Source organism: Rhinopithecus bieti, unplaced genomic scaffold, assembly GCF_001698545.2.
Source record: "Rhinopithecus bieti isolate Rb0 unplaced genomic scaffold, ASM169854v2 scaffold_17275, whole genome shotgun sequence".
Classification (NCBI taxonomy): domain Eukaryota; kingdom Metazoa; phylum Chordata; class Mammalia; order Primates; family Cercopithecidae; genus Rhinopithecus; species Rhinopithecus bieti.
In genome coordinates this window covers 754,040-772,054 of record NW_016808908.1, presented here as the reverse complement: position 1 = coordinate 772,054, position 18,015 = coordinate 754,040, and the positions used below count along the sequence as shown (strand labels likewise).

General features: G+C 45.4%; 1 protein-coding gene across 1 annotated transcript in view; it reads left to right on the top strand.

Moving 5' to 3' along the window:
- Positions 1–2,808: 2,808 nt before the first annotated feature.
- The window catches only part of LOC108539192 (solute carrier family 23 member 1-like), a 41,688-nt gene continuing 26,481 nt past the window's right edge, over positions 2,809–18,015 (top strand). The window contains 3 exon segments of the mRNA XM_017887697.1: positions 2,809–2,962; positions 3,257–3,342; positions 7,051–7,205. Coding sequence (XP_017743186.1) covers positions 2,809–2,962; positions 3,257–3,342; positions 7,051–7,205 — 395 coding nt within the window.

The following is an 18,015-nucleotide window of genomic DNA, read 5'->3' as shown; positions in this document are numbered from 1 at the left end:
CTCCCTCTCCCCCTCCTCTTTCCTCAATAGTGAATTTTCTCGCCGTTCCTCGTGGATCCCTCCACACATTCACTGAAACCTCAGCATAAGCACTCAGGACCCAGAGCTCCCTCCAGTCTACCTTTGGCTCAGCTTTGACCACTTTAGGAAAACCTGTGTTCCAAGCAGCCTCAATACATCCTTTTTTCCCTAGAAGTCTAAAGAGAGTAGGCATGATGTTTCGGAAGATTTCCAACCAGCTAAAGTTAGAGATTTATTTTAAAAAATCAGTTAGAAAAATTCTCCATAGTCATTGGTTTGTACATTTATTCATTCGTTTCATCAGTGCCAAGAGCACTATGTGCTAGGGATGGAGATAGAGAAGTTATGGGACTACACAGTCTTTTGAGTAAGGGATCATAGGATTATGATATGAGTGTTTGGGGCTGTGGTAAACATGCTCATGATTCCGTAGGAGTCCCTGAGGAAGGGCAGACCTTCTCTAGTCTGAGGCTGGCTGCGGTGGAGTCAGGGAGGGCTTCCTGGAGTAGGTGAGCAGTCACTAAACAGATGAGCTGAAGCAAAACTCTTACATAGATGTTTTAGGACCTAGAGTTAGGAAATAAATGAGCAAATGCTGATTTGTGCTGAGAACCAAATGATCCTGCAGAGCTGAACCAGAACCAGGTCAGTAGACCCCCGTATCAGGATCCTGGACCTTAGCCCTGGGTTCTCCTTGGTGTGCAATGCCAGGCTTCCTCCATTCCTGCCATAGGACTTCGCAGGAGTACACTGGGAAGGAATTAGGATGAGCATTTGCCAGCGCTAGGCCCCCATGGAGAGGGACTGGCTTCCTTTATCTCCACACAGGACAGGGTGCCACCCACTCCACCCACCTCCCCATCCTTTCCACCCAGCACCATCCCAAAGTTAGGGCTTCCTTGGGGGGATCAATACTCTTACAATAGTGGTTCTTAAGTGGGGGCAGTTTGACCCGCAGGGGATATTTGGCAGTGTCTGGAGGCATTTTTGGTTGTCAGATGTTGGGGGAGGGAGTGCTACTGGCATCTCATGGGTAAGGCCAGGATGCTGCTTAGCATAATATCACCCACAGGACAGCGCCCATGCCACCACACACAACACAACAAAGAATCGTCCAGTCCAAAACGTCAGTAGTGCCGAGAGGCTGAGAAACTCTGTCTTAGAATATAATGTTTCCTTAGCAGAGTGCTCTCCTGGAGATGGTAGGGGATGACTGCCCAGTTCTTCTGGTGGCTTGCTTGCCTCTTTCCACATCAAAGTTAGTGGTAACCCCCACCCCCATCTCATCTTCTGCTCCTGCTTCTGCAGAGCGGAGCTGCAGATCCATTTAGGTGCAGGAAGCACGGTGCTCAGGACCCATGAAAATGCCCTCATTTCTTTTAAAACTGAAAGAAAAATATGCACTTTAAGGTCAAAGAAAAGGTTTTAATATATTAATATAGGCCAGGCGCAGTGGCTCATGCCTGTAATCCCACCACTTTGGGAGGCCAAGGTGGGCAGATCACCTGAGGTCAGGAGTTCGAGACCAGCCTGGCCAACATGATGAAACCCCCGTCTCTACTAAAAATACTATACACACACACACACACACACACACACACACATTCATCTTTACACCAATGTAGTCCCCAAATATAATTTATTTTATTGTATTTTTGAGACAGGGTCTTGGTCTGTTGCCCAGGTTGGAGTAGAGTACAGTGGCACAGTCATGGCATACTGCAACCTCAACTCGTGGGCTCAAGTGATCCTCCTACCTCTAAGAATAGTAGTAGCTGAGACTACTGGTGTGCACCACCACACCTGGCTAATTTTCATATATTTTGTAGAGATGGGGTCTTGCCGTGTTGCCCAGGCTGGTCTCGAACACCTGAGCTCAAGTGATCTGCCCTTCTCAGCCTCCCAAAGTGCTGGGATTACAGGAGTGAGCCATCATGCCCAGCTTCCAAATACAATTTTAAATATGTTTTATATGGAGGAAGGGGCCCACAGAGTCCAAGTGCTCAGTGCCTGTGAGCATCATAACATGGCCCTGCCCCGGAAGTGATTCTCTGAGGCTGGGCTGATGTAAAGGGTATGTGGGCAGGGAGCTGGGCATTGGAGTGGATGACCTCGACATTCTCTTTGGAACTGTCTCCATGAGAAGCCTGCACTATCCTCAGGCTGTGTCGTTGTAGAGACCTGCCCTCTGTGATCTGGCTGGGGACTAGCACCCTGTGGAAACACATCACATAGAGTGACCTGGTCTTCATACTGGCAGCCTTACCACCTTCTGGCCACACCAGAGACAATGCTGTCATGTTCTTCTCACTCATGACCAGATGCTCAAATGGTGGCCCTAAGCGCATGTGCAAGGCCCTTTGAACATGTGGAAATATGGAAGCTCGGAGTAATTAGACCAGATAATATTGACGAGGTGATTATACTGTGCCAGGCGCTAGGCTATGCGCTCATGCTCCAATTTGATTTTCTCGTCCATCTATGAGGTAGGTGCTATTGACATTTCTTTTATATAGATCAGAAAACTGAGACAGAAATATAAGGAACGGGCCCGATTAGTAATTTATCCCACCAATAAGTTGGAGGGAAGGTCTATAACTCAAAGTTAATTTTGGTTAAGCCAAGAGGAATGCAAGTTGGCTATCATTCTGTATGCGTGGCACTCATTTACAGTGTTACATTCATTCATTTCATCTACACTGAGCACAGGGACTTCACTAGAAGCTGGGTGAGTGAGAAGAGAGAAACAATCCATGCATGCTGGAAACTGACATTTCAGCAGAAGGGATGGGTAAGGAAACCACCCATTACGATAAACATGTTGTGAGGAGGGCTTTGGCAGATGGAAACACTGGTCCATGTGGGAAAACTACCCATTTTCTGATCTTGGAGTTGGCCCCATCTCCTCTCCCACAAAGCTGCTTCTCTGCCAAAGCATCGGGTGAGGCGCCCACTCACCTTGTGTGGCCCCGGACGTCACACAGAGGCCCTGCTGCAGATCCTAGCATAGGAAGCCACTGCTCTTTTGAGTCTGCACCTAAAATCCCGAGCTGGCCCACAGCTGTCCCCATCCGACTGCCTCTTGCGTTTTGAAGGCCGTCTGTCCGGTTGAGATCAGGAAGTCCACTTGATCACTCTTGAAATGCCCAGAGGTGTCCTTTTCTTGTTCCTAGCAGAGGGGTGATGCTGTGCTCAGCTCCCAACCTGTGGCCAAGGCAGGAGGACAGATAGGCAGCCCAGGAGTCCCGCAGCAGCCGCCTGGTCTATGGCATCTTGAACATCCTGCCATGTTATCTCTGTATCTTCTTGGGGATCCAGGAAATTCCTCCTGAAGAGGCTCTGCCTCAAAAACCACATCAACACATAGTCAGGTCAAATGAAGTTGTTGACCTCTCGCAGGAACTCAAAGCTCCTCCAGCCTCTCTCTCCATGGGTGTCGGGAGGGGTGTGGAGGATTAGAGGAGGATTTTCCCTCCTACTGCATTGACTGGCCATATCCAAGACTGACTGGGCCATTGTTCTCCTAGGTGGGTTCACTGGGCTGGTTAAAGGCCCAGTTCTCTTGGAGGAGGTGAGAGGTACCAGGCCAGTTCTCCTTCTTCAGAGAAAGCCCTGCGGATGATAACTTCTCTTCCAAGTTCAGCTTCCATGAAAATGCCTGGTGGCCAGACAAGGTGGCTCATGCCTTAATCCTAGCACTTTGGGAGGCCAAGGCAGGAAGATCACTTGAGATCAGGAGTTTGAGACCAACCTGGCCAACATGGTGAAAATACAAAAATTAGTTGGGTGCGGTGGCTTGTGCCTGTAATCCCAGCTACTCAGGAGGCTAAAGTAGGAGAATTGCTTGAACCTGGGAGGCAGAGGTTGCAGTGAGCCAAAATTGTGCTACTGCACTGCAGCCTGGGCAACAGAGTAAGACTGTCTCAATAAATAAATAATAAATAAATAAAAGGCCAGGCACAGTGGCTCATACCTGTAATCCCAGCACTTTGTGGGGTTGAGGTGGGTGGATCACTTGAGGTCAGGAGTTCGAGACCAGCCTGACCAACATGGTGAAACCCCGTCTCTACTAAAAATACAAAAATTAGCCAGGTGTGGTGGTGGGTGCCTGTAATCCCAGCTACTCAGGAGGTTAAGGCAGGGGAATTGCTTGAACCTAGGAGGTGGGGGTTGCAGTGAGCCAAGATCTTGCCATTGCACTACAGCCTGGGTGACAGAATGAGACTCTGTCTCAAAAAAAAAAAAAAGAAAAAGAAATATTGCCGGTATGATCAAGAGATTTATTTGCTAATGAGGGGTAGTTGACCCTGTCTGTAAGGGTGGTTATAGCTAGTGCTTCTGGGCAGGCTATGAGATGGGCAATCTAACACTGGTGGATTCTTGGCCTGGAGAATATTATGGTCTGCATTGAATTAGTGGGTAGCAGGTCCAAGAACATCTATGAGAGACTATGAAGGACTGTAGGAACAATGGCAAGGATTGTCAAAGTGCCCCTACAACATGTAGGCACCTATTCTCTGAGCTCCCCCACCCCCTTATCGTCTTCCCCAAGGGGCAGCCAATTTTTAGATGACCACAATTTGTCTGCTGAATCTGCTGGGTTAACCAGAGAAAGAATGCAAGTGGGGGACTTGGTCTTTTAGTGAGTTCAAGGTCTCCCCTTCCTCCTACACACATTGCATCCTATCCCCTTATTCTACTGCCAAAGAGCAGCACTGATCACATCGGGCAGATTATTTCAGGGGATTAACCATGACTGGTTAAATGGCCTCTGAGATAGTTGAAGTGGTAACAGGAGCTGGAACTGCTCCCTTAAAGAAGGCCTGGCCATTCCTCTTCTGCTTTTCTTTTATGGCACCTTCCAGCCATGTGGCTGGAGAGACATGGGGCTTGTGCTTCCCATGTGGACTGGCCCAGGTTTCTTCTGGGGTCCCAGGCCTGTCTCACTATAGACGGTGGGCAAGACACTCATGTGCTCTCTCCCTCTGGCTTGGAGGAGAGGGTGTGGTCCTTGGTCCTGTTGGGATCCCACATTTTGAGATTCAGCTTTGCTTGGGGGTGAGTGGGGATTGCAAAAGCAGGCCTGTGCCATGTATGGATATTTTTTAGGTTTAATTTTTTAAAGACAAATCAACCTTCCTGTGGTCTAATTTAGCTCACACTGAGGTTTGGATCAGAGCCCCAACTAAATAAGAACATCCTGATTTGCCTTGCTTTGCCTTCTTTGTGTGCATATTTTGCTCTGTGTTGTGTGGAGCAGGAGTGGTTGGGACAAGGATCAGGTGTTCTGGGCCTAATTCCTCCTAACAGCACTGGATGGGAACTCTGTGTAGAGCAATGCCTTACAGCCAGCCCTTCCTTCCTTCCTTCCTTCCTTCCTTCCTTCCTTCCTTCCTTCCTTCCTTCCTTCCTTCCTTCCTTCCTTCTTCCTTCCTTCCTCCCTCCCTCCCTCCCTCCCCTTCCCTTCTTCCTCCTTCTTCTCCTTCCTTCCTTCTGTCCATCTCCTTCCTTCCTTCTGTCCATCTCCTTCCTTCCTTCCTTCCTTCCTTCCTTCCATCCATCTCCTTCCCTCCCTCCTTCCCTTCTCTCCCTTCCTCTCTCTTTACTTCTTTTGTTTTCTTTCCCATTTTTCCCTCTCTCCCTGTTTCTTCTCCTTTTCTCTTTTTATCCCTCCCTCCTTTTCTTCCTTCCTTCCTTTTCTTCCTTCTTTCTGTCCTTCCTTCTCTTCTTTCATTTTTTATCTTGACTAACCCAGCACCTAACTTTTATAAACCAAGCCTACATCTGCTGGCTTGATTTATGCTGTATTCTTAGGGGATGAGGTGGAGAGCCAATACTCTTGGGTAAACATGCAGTGGGACATTGGCCGCTCCTGCAGATACCAAATCAGAGTGATTCTACCAGCACCAGGAACAATAAGACCCTGTGGAAATGCTGGCCTCAGGTATCAGAGAGCCAGTTGCATCGAAGTGGAGAGAAGCAGGTGGCTTCACATGTCTGTTCTCAGAATGTTTGGCTCAGTGGCCAGATAAAGTGTGGGGACTGGAGCCATATATTGGCCAGTTAGCATGGCTAAGAACAAAACTGACAACAGCCCACAAATGGCCCCCTAGACCCGGCCAACCTTTCAGCTCTGGGGCTACAGTGTGTGAGATAGAGGCTGCATTAGTCTATTTTCACACTGCTATAAAGATACTACCTGGGGCTGGGTAATTTATACAACAAAGAAATTTAATTGACTTATAGTTCTTCATGGCTAGGGAGGCCTTGGGAAACTTACGATCATGGCAGAAGGCAGGCATGTCTTACATGGTGGCAGGCAAAACAGAGAGTAAAAAGCCCAGGGGAGACTGCCATTGATTGATTGATTAAGTCTCACTCTGTGGCCCAGGCTGGAGTGTAGTGGCTCAATCTTGGCTCACTGCAACCTCTGCCTCCCAGGTTCAAGCAATTCTCCTGCCTCAGCCTCCTGAGTAGCTGGGATTACAGGCACCTGCCACCACGCCTGGCTAATTTTTGCATTTTAGTATAGATGGGGTTTCACCATGTTGGCCAGGCTGGTCTTGAACTCCTGACCTCAGGTGATCTGCCTGCCTCGGCCTCCCAAAGTGCTGGGATTTGGGCCTTGTTTAATAATGGCCTTGTTTAAAAATGGCCAAATAATGGCCACAGTGGGCCTTGTTTAATAATGAGCCTCTTGCCTTGCTCTTAAGGCCCTGTCTTGGTTCCTGTTATGCCCTCCTATGCTTGCCTCCCTGCCTTGGTTTCCTCCCCAGGATATGAGTTCCTGGAGCCAGGGCCCTGATCCCGAGGCCAGTTCCTATGGCTGGGTCCCTGCTTCTCACCACCAGGCCTTCCTCGTTCCCCCTGCTTGCCTTGTCTTTGCCTGTCACTCATGGCCAGGTGACTCTCAGAGCAGTGGGAAAGGCACCCCTGTTAATGTTGGGCACTGTCTGGTTTGGATTATGAGAATGGAGCTGGAGGCCATAGCATCACATGCCCGCTCCTCTCATTCTCTGCCCACAGCACTTCCTCACAGCCCTGGGGGGCCTCGTGGCAGTGCCACTCATCCTGGCCAAGGTCGTGTGCCTACAGCACGATGTCCTGACACAGGGCTACCTCATCAGCACCATTTTCTTCATCTCCAGCATCTGCATGCTCCTGCAAGTGTTTTTAGGGGTCAGGTAGGTAAAATGGTTCCCCACAGGTTCTGACTTTTACCTGCCAGGGTGCCAGCAAGGCTTTCTTGGCTCATGGCTGGAGAGATGGTTGGGAAGCTGGTGTGGCATAAGGGAGGGTGCACAGGGTTAGGAGACAGAGCCTGGGTTCAAGTTTCAGCTCCATCACTTACTCTCCACATTGGCTAGGATCCTTGATGGGAAGTAACACAAATCCAGATCAGCTTGGGCATAAATGTATGCTTTATTAATGGATAAGGTGGAAACAAGAGAAACGCAGAGGTGCATCCAAGCCTCAGGAACACGATGAAGCAGGGACTAAAATGCTGCCGGGATCCTCTGTCTCTTGACTCTGCTCAGGTCTGCACTTAATATTTACAAGACCCCCAGCAGGAGTACAGATGGAGACCCAGATACTCCGTGTCTAAATATTGGAAAGTTATAAACCAAGCTGACAAACTCTGAAATAAAACATGTTCTCATCATTCTACCTGGAAGGCCAGGTTTGAACATAGAATCTTCTGCCCAGTTGGATCTCTGCTTTGGAACCTGGCAACATGGCAGGGACCAGTCCTCAGCCTGCAGCCTCCCAGTTCTCTCTCCACTTCAAGCTTTACTCCAAATCACAAATGGTCTCCTGTGTATGGATGTGGACACCCCAACCTGCACATCCAATTTCTTTTCTCGCCTCCATGACAGCAGACTCCCAAAATAGCTGCCCCCAAACAGCTGGCCCACGGCCATCTTTGGGGTGTGTGCACCTGTATCATTGCCTGCCCTCAGCAGTGTCTACAGAAGACACACAAGCAGCCTCTGGAAGAGGCTCAGGGCCATTTGGGCACTCAAAGGGGAGAGGGACACAGACCTCAGGTTAGCACATCCCCTTGGCCCTGCAGACTCCTCCCTGAGAAGCTAGAGTGGACCCTTTAAGGCATTGGGCTAAGTGCAGGAGGCTCTCTTCTGGCTGGAGGGCAGGACCGTCTCTTCATTACTCTGCCGGTGCCTGGTCTTCTTACTTGCAGACAGCCTTCCTGCACGTGTGCATTAGGGTTCTCAGAGAAGCAGAGCCAATAGGATATATAGAGATATATGAAGAGGAGATTTATTACAGGAATTGGCTCACACAGTTATGGAGGCCAAAGTCCTGCTACTTGCGATCTGCTACTTGTGAGCTGGAGAACCAGGAAAGCTGGTGGTTCAGGCTGAGTCCAAAGGACTGAATGTTGAGGTCAGGGTAGGGTAGGCCAGTATTATAAGTTTCAGTCTGAGTCTGAAGGCCTGAGAACCAGGAGTACTAGTATCTGAGGGCAGGAGGAGATGGCTGTCCCAGCTCAAGAAGGGAGCAAGAGAATCCAGTCTTTCTCTGCCTTTTGTTCTATTTGGGTCCTCAGTGGATTGGATGATTCCCACCGCATTGGTGATCTTCTTTACTCACTTCACCAATTCAAATGATAATCTCTTCCAGAGACACCCTCACAGACACACCCTGCAATATGTTACCAGCCATCTGGGCAGCCCTTAGCCTGGTGAAGTTGACCCATAAATTCAACCATCACAACGTGACTGCAGGCAGCACTCCTAGACATCCTCCTACTTACCACCCAAAAGCAAGTGAGGGCTGCTCTGGCTAGTCTCACATTGTAAAATTCCAGGAGAGCTCTGTTGCCCGGCTCTGGAGCTGCCTGAGCAACAAATATGGCAACTCTCATTCGGGAAGATTTCCCAATAAAGCAGAGTAGAGGAATTCTGTTCTGGGTAGACAAGACAGCAGACATTCACTGTGGTTTGGGACCTGTGCAATGCAGCTAATGAGTATATGTGCCTCTGCTCCCTTACAGTATCATTGAGATGCTCATTTGGTATAATCAGTGGAATCCCTTTTTTAAAATAAAAAAATCAAGTCCCGTGTTCATATGTGGGCTGCTAAAATTAGCCCGAGTAAAATGGAGCTCTATTCCTCTGGCCTGGACAAAACTGTGAAGCCAGGAAATGTGTCTTTGGAGACCATTCCTTCCTCATTTCCACGCATCCTCTTTTTTCACGCTCTCCATTACCATTCCCTACGTCATTGTGATTCCCTGGAACCTCACACAATGGCTTTTTTGGGTTACCACCTTCTTGGGAAATTTCTTTGTAGGTCCTCTAGATCTTTCTCATTCTCCTCCCTCCTTGCAAACCTGTTAGTCCGGTGTTCCTTCCCTTATGGTTATTTAGCATCCAGTCCAAAGAGAGAGTGAGTTTTGTGCAACCTGAAGCTTAGATGGTTTTTGGTGTCCCCTTTAAGAAAAGAACAGAAAATTACAAATATAAAAGCGTGCACAAAAGAAAATATTTATTTAGATTTAAGAAAGTAATTACAATAAATTACAGGTGTCAAAAAACATATAAATACTACAAATGTCACACATTTCAGAAAATAGCATGACATATTATTTAACCATCTGACAGTCACCTATGATACTTTCTCCCTCTACATTTTATGGTTTCATCTCTTCAATGACCTCATTTTGCAGAAAAAAAGGAAAGATAACTCAGTCATTCCTCTAGGATGGGTTAGTCTAAGTTTATTTGTTATTACTGCTAGCTGGGATGCCTCGTTATGACTTTCCATGCAGACTGTGGTACTGCTATAGATTTGTGCCTTACAAACACAGGAGTTCTGATAAACTTTATTGGACCTGATTCCTATCAAAAAGTGTTTAAATGCATAGTGAATTCATAAGTTTATATTCTGCATTCCTAAGTATATTCCTGATAGGAGAAAATGTCCACTTTTGCCTAGACATCAATAACAACCAATTCTCTAGCAGTTTTGCATATCTGATGATTGTCAAGTTTTCCACAGATAGCTTCTGGCTCCATACATTTCAAACCTTGTTGGTCACCCACTATCCGCATACATCAAGTGCCAGTTGCTAGAGGACATATTCACATCCTAATGTGGCCTCTGGTCCTGCACTATCATGTCATGACATTGGGTGAACTGGCCCAGCAGGTGTTAGGAGAATTGCTGGAAACTGATTATACCAAGAAGGCTAGCAATAAATTCCTTATACATAGGTGGGTCAGTGGTCTGCAACTGCATTAATATATCCCACTACATTCTAACTAAATTTATCCTGACTCGACTCCCCCTTAGCCAAGTCCCATGGCCTTTCAAATGCCATCTGAGCCATGGTTTAGAGTTAGGGAGATCAAAGTGGACAGGGACAGCTGTTGAAGTCAATGGCGGCTATAACCTTTTGCTTATACAGGTTTTACAAAGGCATATGGTTAGTGAACACATTGCTAGACTCCTATCTGGGCTTTGGAAGGAACTGATGATTGTCAAGTTTTCTACAGATAGCTTCTGGCTCCACACATTTCAAACCTTGTTTGTCATCCACTATCCACATACATCAAGTGCCAGGTGCTAGAGGACATATTCACGTCCTGAAGTGGCCTCTGGTCCTGCACCATCATGTTATGTCATCCGGTGAACTAGCCCAGCGGGTGTAATTCCACTTTACACAGTGACGGGAGGGGCCCGTCACTGTAATTCCACTTTCTATCTGATCTGCTCCAAGTCTGTGCTCCGCTCTGGGGTTGCAAAGGAAAATGGAAAACATTCCCCACAATGTGCTTCTGCCTATCTTAAGAGAAAATGACTCGGCAGGAACAATGAATACGCAATTAGTCTTAATTATCTGAATCCAAGCTACACAAGTGTAGACTGAGGTTGGCTAGTTATTTCCAAAGTAGATGGAATCTAGGCAGCATCTGGAGGAAAATATTCATTCCTAGGATGGTCTTTTTGTCTAAATCAAATCAAAAGTACTTCCCAAAGTACTTCCTTTGCAAGTCATTTCCAGGAGACCTAACAGTGCTTAAGCTGTCCCTTTGTTCTGTAGAGGATGGGAGGCCAGTGCCTCCCTCTTGCACAGGTGACTTCCCTTCCCCCTCTTCCTTCTTTGTCTCTATCTCTGTGAGCCAAGATGCCTTCCAAGGGTTCACTCTAGTCTCTCTCTCAGGCCCCTAAAATCCAGACCCCTCCCTTCCAGGATTAGCCCCACAATGTAAGATGTTGCAGTAGCAGTAGAGAGGCCTTGTAACTCCCCGCGGAGATACCCAGGAGCTCCCACGCCAGCCCCCGCCCCATGAAGAATTACAAACACAAAGCTATTATGAATGGGGCAGCCCCTCACCCAAACCTGAGGTGATGTTAATTTTGATTGTGGAAAAGCTTCACGTTTGGAAACTAGAGGGCTGAATTCCAGCTCTGTGCTGTGGGAACTTGGATGAGTCATAAACCCTCTCTAAGTTTCCAGTTCCTCATCTGCAAATTAAACAAGATGAACTAGGTAATATCAAAAAGTCCCTTCCATCTCTAATATTGTGGACACCTCTGATGTTGACAGAGAAATAATTGACCAAGTGTCCTATTTCTTTCCTTCTTTTTCATTTTTTTTGAGACAGAGTCTTGCTCTGTCACCCAGGCTGTAGTGCAATGGCACCATCTCAGCTCACTGCAACCTCTGCCCCCTGGGTTCAAGCAATTCTCCTGCCTCAGCCTCCCTAGTAGCTGGGATTACAGGTATGTGCCACCATGCCCAGCTAATTTTTGTATTTTTAGTAGAGACAGGGTTTTGTCATTTTTGGCCAGGCTTGTCTCACACTCCTGACCTTAGAGAATCCGCCCACCTTGGCCTCCCAAAGTGCTGGGATTACAGGCGTGAGCCACCCCGCCTGGCCAAGTGTCCTATTTCAACTGAATAATCAGGACTGAAAAGGCCTATGGGGCTAGCCTTCTGGTAAGTTCTGTGAAAAGCACAAACTAATCAGAAGTTAGGGTTCAAGGAATTTATACCCTAATTAAACATGCAAAGAAAAGAGGGAAATACAATTGAGAAATAAAATCATGCTCATGTCTTTAGACTAAGGTGAGGGCAGAAATAAACTTGAGTTTTGTTTCACCCCTGCAAATGGGCTTCCCTCTCAGATCCTAATGAGTAACTACCTGAGACAGATAGGCTGTAAAACCTAACTAATAGCTTATGAACTAAAGGCCAAGTAGATTTGATTGTTGGTTAAGCAGTATTTAATGATGGGCTTTTCTAGGTTAGAAACAAGAATGCCAATGTCGCAATAAGACTTCAGAAGATCTTAGCACTTCCTAAGTTAAACACTCAGAAGGGAAAAGGTAATAGCCACTGCTTTGGGCATAAGAGCTAACAGTTATTTCACCCAGGGTTGGCAGCAGCTGTAATTCTCAACAGTGTGGATGGCTGCCTCCTTCGTATGACTTTAGAGGTCTTGGGTGTATCCCCTAAAGGTCTTCCTTACTCAGTGCTCACTTCTGAAATTCACGTAAAGAAATGCATCACCATTCATTTCAAAAGAAGACATCAAGTTTAAAAGGCAATCGCTAGAGGAAGAAAATATTGACTGTGTGAAACTCCAGATTTTAACTAATCTCTGGAATTATTCATGATTTTTGCATAATTCTGGTAATTTCGTTTTCTGGAGTGATCCCAGGCGATATGTCTCCCTTTCTATTATCCTTGGAATATCTCAAATGTGGAGCAAGAACTCTTGCCACAAAGCAATTCCAAAGTCTCATGCTTACTTGCATACAGTTTGGCTGGAGCCAGCCCTGGCCTGGGTCCTTTTCATCTACCATCTTCCCTGCTGGCTGAGCCCTACCTTGCCCTAGCTCTGTACCTGCCTCCAGTTCTGCAGAAAGATCATGCTAACCACCAGGGGTCTGCAGCCATGTTGCCCCTGCCCCTGTTGAAAGGTAGGTTACCAGATGCAACCCTGGGGCTCTGGCCAGAGGGGTAGGAGAGTGAGCTGGTGATCAGCCATGTCAGAGAAGCTGGAGGTACTAATGTGTTTGGAGGAGTAACCTGGGTTTCTGTTGAGTAGTCATCACAAGGAAGGCATGGGAGGAGCCCTTCCACAATTTAGCAGGTCCTTCCCTGCTTGATGTAGGGAGCTCAGGGAAAAAAGTAACAAAGTTGGGTCCTGTGAGGTGCCCAGAATTTCTCAAAACATAGTGACCCTTTTAAATTGAAGAAGAAATAATCAGTCCCATTCCACATTCTGGAGGCTCTCCTCCCCTCCCTGACCTATTTCTTTTTTTTTTTTTTTTGAGACGGAGTCTTGCTCTGTCGCCCGGGCTGGAGTGCAGTGGTCCGATCTCAGCTCACTGCAAGCTCCGCCTCCCGGGTTTACGCCATTCTCCCGCCTCAGCCTCCGGAGTAGCTGGGACTACAGGCGCCCACCACCTCGCCCGGCTAGTTTTTTTGTATTTTTTTTTAGTAGAGATGGGGTTTCACCGTGTTAGCCAGGATGGTCTCGATCTCCTGACCTCGTGATCCGCCCGTCTCGGCCTCCCAAAGTGCTGGGATTACAGGCTTGAGCCACCGCGCCCAGCCTCCCTGACCTATTTCAAATAAAAGTCCTTGTGACATCATTTTTTACCCACTCACTGGATGGGCTCCAAGAAGGGAACACAGAGGTGATGACACAGGAGAGGTTGGATTCCAGCAACTGGAGCTCCAGAGGCATCCATCCCCAGCTGGTGACATCTCTTTCATTTACTCACAAGTTGGTCAAACTTCACATTATCTGTAAGAATTAAAGAAAGAGGAGAGAAACACAAAGGGTGGCTTTACAGTTAACAGAGTCAGATTTATTTTAAACAAACCTGAGAGGGGCTGCTGGCTGAGTTAGGTTAGAGCCCCACTCTTTTACAGACTAAGAATTTTTAAGGATTCACGGTGGGAGAGTTTATCAGAGGTTTGGACTTCTTCTGTGTCTTTTTGTTGTGCTTATTTGGGAGGGAGAGTTGTATGTCTGTTCCCATACATCTTTCTGCAGCTGCAGGCATATTCCCCAAGTCTGCTTTTAACTTTCCTATCTTAGTGCACCTGAAGGAAAAGGAATGTGCTTATTAAGGCCCACTGTTTTACTGGGGCACATTGTATGAGGGTGAGGTTTGACAGTTACCCAAGAGACTTTCCCCCCACCTCCCTCTGTGTCTGAGCTGTCTTATCTATATTTTACTGTCTCCTTGTAGTTAGAAGAGAAGTGATTTGCTTGAAATGCTTGAGGCTAGAAAGGGAGCTGGAACTGAAAGTGGCGGTGTTTGTCCGAGATGACGGTGCTCTTGCTGTCAACGTCCCAACCCTAAACCTAGTTGGGGCTTCATCCTCTCCAAGTCCCTAGGTGCAGAGGGCATAGTGCCCCACCTAGTGGGGACTTCATCTTGCTCCTTGTCCTCCCTACCCCTGGCAACATCTCCATTTATATTCTCTCAGAGACCTCCTGTTCCCATTAGGAGAAGCTACTTTGTATTTTTCCAAACCTTGAAAATTAAATTAGATAATGCACATAAAGTACTTCACTCAGTTCCTGGCACAGAAAATTTATTTTTCACATTAAAAAAAAGGATTGTACTATATATACAATTTTATATCTTCTCCCTCTTTAAAATAATTTTTAATTTTCTTAATTGTGGAGAAAAAAACAGCTCCATCTTTTTAAAAGCGTATATAATACACTGTAAATATCTTTCGACTTCAATTAACACATTCCTGCAATAGCACTTTGTAAAACACTGGTCATTTAGTATTCCATAGAATAAATATGTTTTGGTTTATTTAAGCATTTCCTATTAAAGAACATTTAAGTTGCTTCAAGTTTTCACTATTATTACTGTGACCAATGCAACTCTTGATTATGAGAGACATACATTATGGATGTGCTCATGTACACTTATCTAGTGAAAAATCAAAAAAAGACTGGAAGAAATGTTAATTTTTTTTTTCTGGGTGGTACATATATTAAAAGGCATTATAGTTTACGTGTGCTTATAAAGTTTATCTAGTTACAGATCAAAAGAATATTGGAACAAACTGTTAATGGTTATTTCTGAGTTGTAGAATTATAGTAATTTAAATTTATTCTTAATTTTTTCTTGATTTGCTATTTGCTTTTCTTCAAAGTGCATGTGTTTTATAACTGGGGAAAATAAAAACTATTCAAAGTGTTTTTTAGAATAGTATCAGGGCATATTTTGCGAGCTGTACCCTTTGAATCTGTGCCTAAGAGTGAAAATCCAGGAGGCTGCTCGTGACTATCTTGGAAGGGGGGCCTGGAGCTGTGGATCAAGGCCTCAGCCCCGAGACAAGTGCTGAGATTCTGCAACCTTTGTGGTTTCACCTGCTTTTAATCTTTGTCTCGCCAGTCTGTTTCTCTGTGATGATCAGCATTAAAGCCATAACAACAAAAGGGGCAGGTATGCTTGGTTTGGGAGCATAACAGAACAGAGGGCTGGAGCAAAGACCCCAGTCTGTTGCCAGTTTGGGGTGTCAGGGCACACTACGGGTAGCAGATAAGAAAGGCTTCCCCTCCCCACCAGAATCTTCCTTTTCTTTTCTTCTAGGCAGAGGCAAGCACTTGCACCTTTCTTAGCCAGTGATATAGATATTTTCTTCTGTATCTCTAAATAACACACTTCCATTACTGATTGATGTGCTAATACAAATGATGACAATTTCATTTTCTTTCACTATCCCACTCCCACCACATGCAAGCATACTTCCCATCCTCCTATCTTCCCACCCACCCGGTACAGGTCAACATTCAGTGTTTATATTAGAATGATGATGATGTTCTTCAGAGCTGAATCATGAAGTTCTTTTCCTGCCCAACTTTTTGTTTTTCCTGGAGTTAATATGTTTCTTGTTTTTGAGATACTTAATTTTCTGTCTACTTATTTCTAATTCAATTCTAAATGCTCTGCCTGTTGTCTAAATATCTTCTTAAAATTTTTATTCATATTAGAAGAATGAACTTCATCTTCTTGATGAACGATCTCCTGGGGCTCTCTGACTTACTACAATCTAGAACAGTTGCTGTCTACTTCTGGTGCTCAGCTGTCATCCAGAGATGCCCCTTCACCCTTATCCTGGGAGTTCCCTTTCTCTGCTGAATCTTTTGTTCCCATGTCTTTCTCTAAAAAAATTTTTTTTTGGTGAAACACATAATCCATTAACTCCCTGAGAGAGAATGCATGAGAGGTAAATTTTGTGAGACTTAGCATGTGTGAAAATGTCTTGATTCTCCTCTCAAATTTGATTGATAGCTTGGCTGGGTATAGAATTTTAGGCTAAAAATAATTTTCTTTCAGAAGATTGAAAATCACAGCTCACTGCAGCCTCAACCTCCTAGGCCCAAGCCATCCTCCCACCTTAGCCTCTCAAGTAGCTGGGATTACAGGCATGCGCCAATATGCCTGGCTAATTTTTGCATTTCTTGTAGAGATAGGGTGAAGTCTTGAACTCCTGGGCTCAAGCAATCTTCCCATCTCAGCCTCCTACAGTGCTAGGATTATAGGCATGAGCCACTGTGCCTGGCCTGAAACTCCTGTTATTCACATGTTGAACTTCCTGGACTAGTTCTCTAATTTTCTTTTTGTTTCTTTCCTATTTACATCTCTTTGGGTTTTTGTTTTTGTGGTGGGAGAAAATCACATCAATTTTATCTTCTAACTCTTCTTCTGAATTAAGAGCTCTTTTTGTTTTCTGAATATTCCTCTTGATGCATCCTGTTCATGTTTTAGAAATACACAATCTTCTCTTCTCTCTCAAAGACATAAATGAGATTGATTTTTTAAAGTTACCATCTCCTTGCAGAAGAAGTTACTTGCATCTGTTTCTGTTACTCATATTCCCTTTGTTGTTGGGGATCCTCGTATATCTGCACATATTTAAGAGCGGAGTCCTAAAATGTTGACTGGAAGGTTCTGAGCCTGAGAGTGGGTCTTGTTCTCTTTAGGCTCACCGTAATATGATATGCAGGAATGCCCCAAAACCCAATTGCAGAAAACACATTTCACAGTGTAATCTTTAAATGGCACCATGATCTAGCTCGAGAGGCCTAAATTTAGCCATCTTTATGCTCTTCCTGACATCTTGTCACATTCTCCCTAAAAGGATCTTCCAGTCCCTTGCCTAGAGGGTGAAGGCCTGGTTGGAAATATTCTGGAAGCTGAGTGAGAAAGTGAGCTGGAGGTTTTAGTGTTCAGAATGCACACATTAAATTATACCCCAGTATTCAGTATGGTATCCCTGCTTCCAAATCTACCTGATTGATTGATTGATTGATTGATTAGGAATTGCCACACTATCTTCCACAACGGTTGAACTAATTTGCACTCCCACCAACAGTGTAAAAGCGTTCCCATTTCTCTACTGCCTCATCAGCATCTATTGTTTCCTGACTTTTTAATAATCACCATTCTGACTCACGTGAGATGATTTCTCATCGTGGTTTTGATTTGCATTTCTCTAATGATCAGTGATAATAAACTTTTTTTCATGTGTTTCTTGGCTGCATAAATGTCTTCTTCTGAAAAGTGTCTGTTTATATCCTCTGACTACTTTTTGATAGGGTTGTTTTTTTCTTGTAAATTTGTTTAAGTTCCTTGTAGATTCTGGATATTAGACCTTTGCTAGATGGGTAGATTGCAAAAAGTTTCTCCCATTCTGTAGGTTGCCTGTTCACTCTGATGCTAGTTTCTTTTGCTGTGCAGAAGCTCTTTAGTTTAATTAGATCCTATTTGTCAATTTTGGCTTTTGTTGTAATTGCTTTTGGTGTTTTAGTCATGAAGTCTTTGCCCATGCCTATGTCCTAAATGGTATTGCCTAGGCTTTCTTCTAGGGTTTTATGGTGTTTGGTTTTACATTTAAGTCTTAAATCCATCTTGAGTTACTTTTTGTATAAGGCATAAGGAAGGGGTCCAGTTTCAGTTTTCTGCATATGGCTAGCC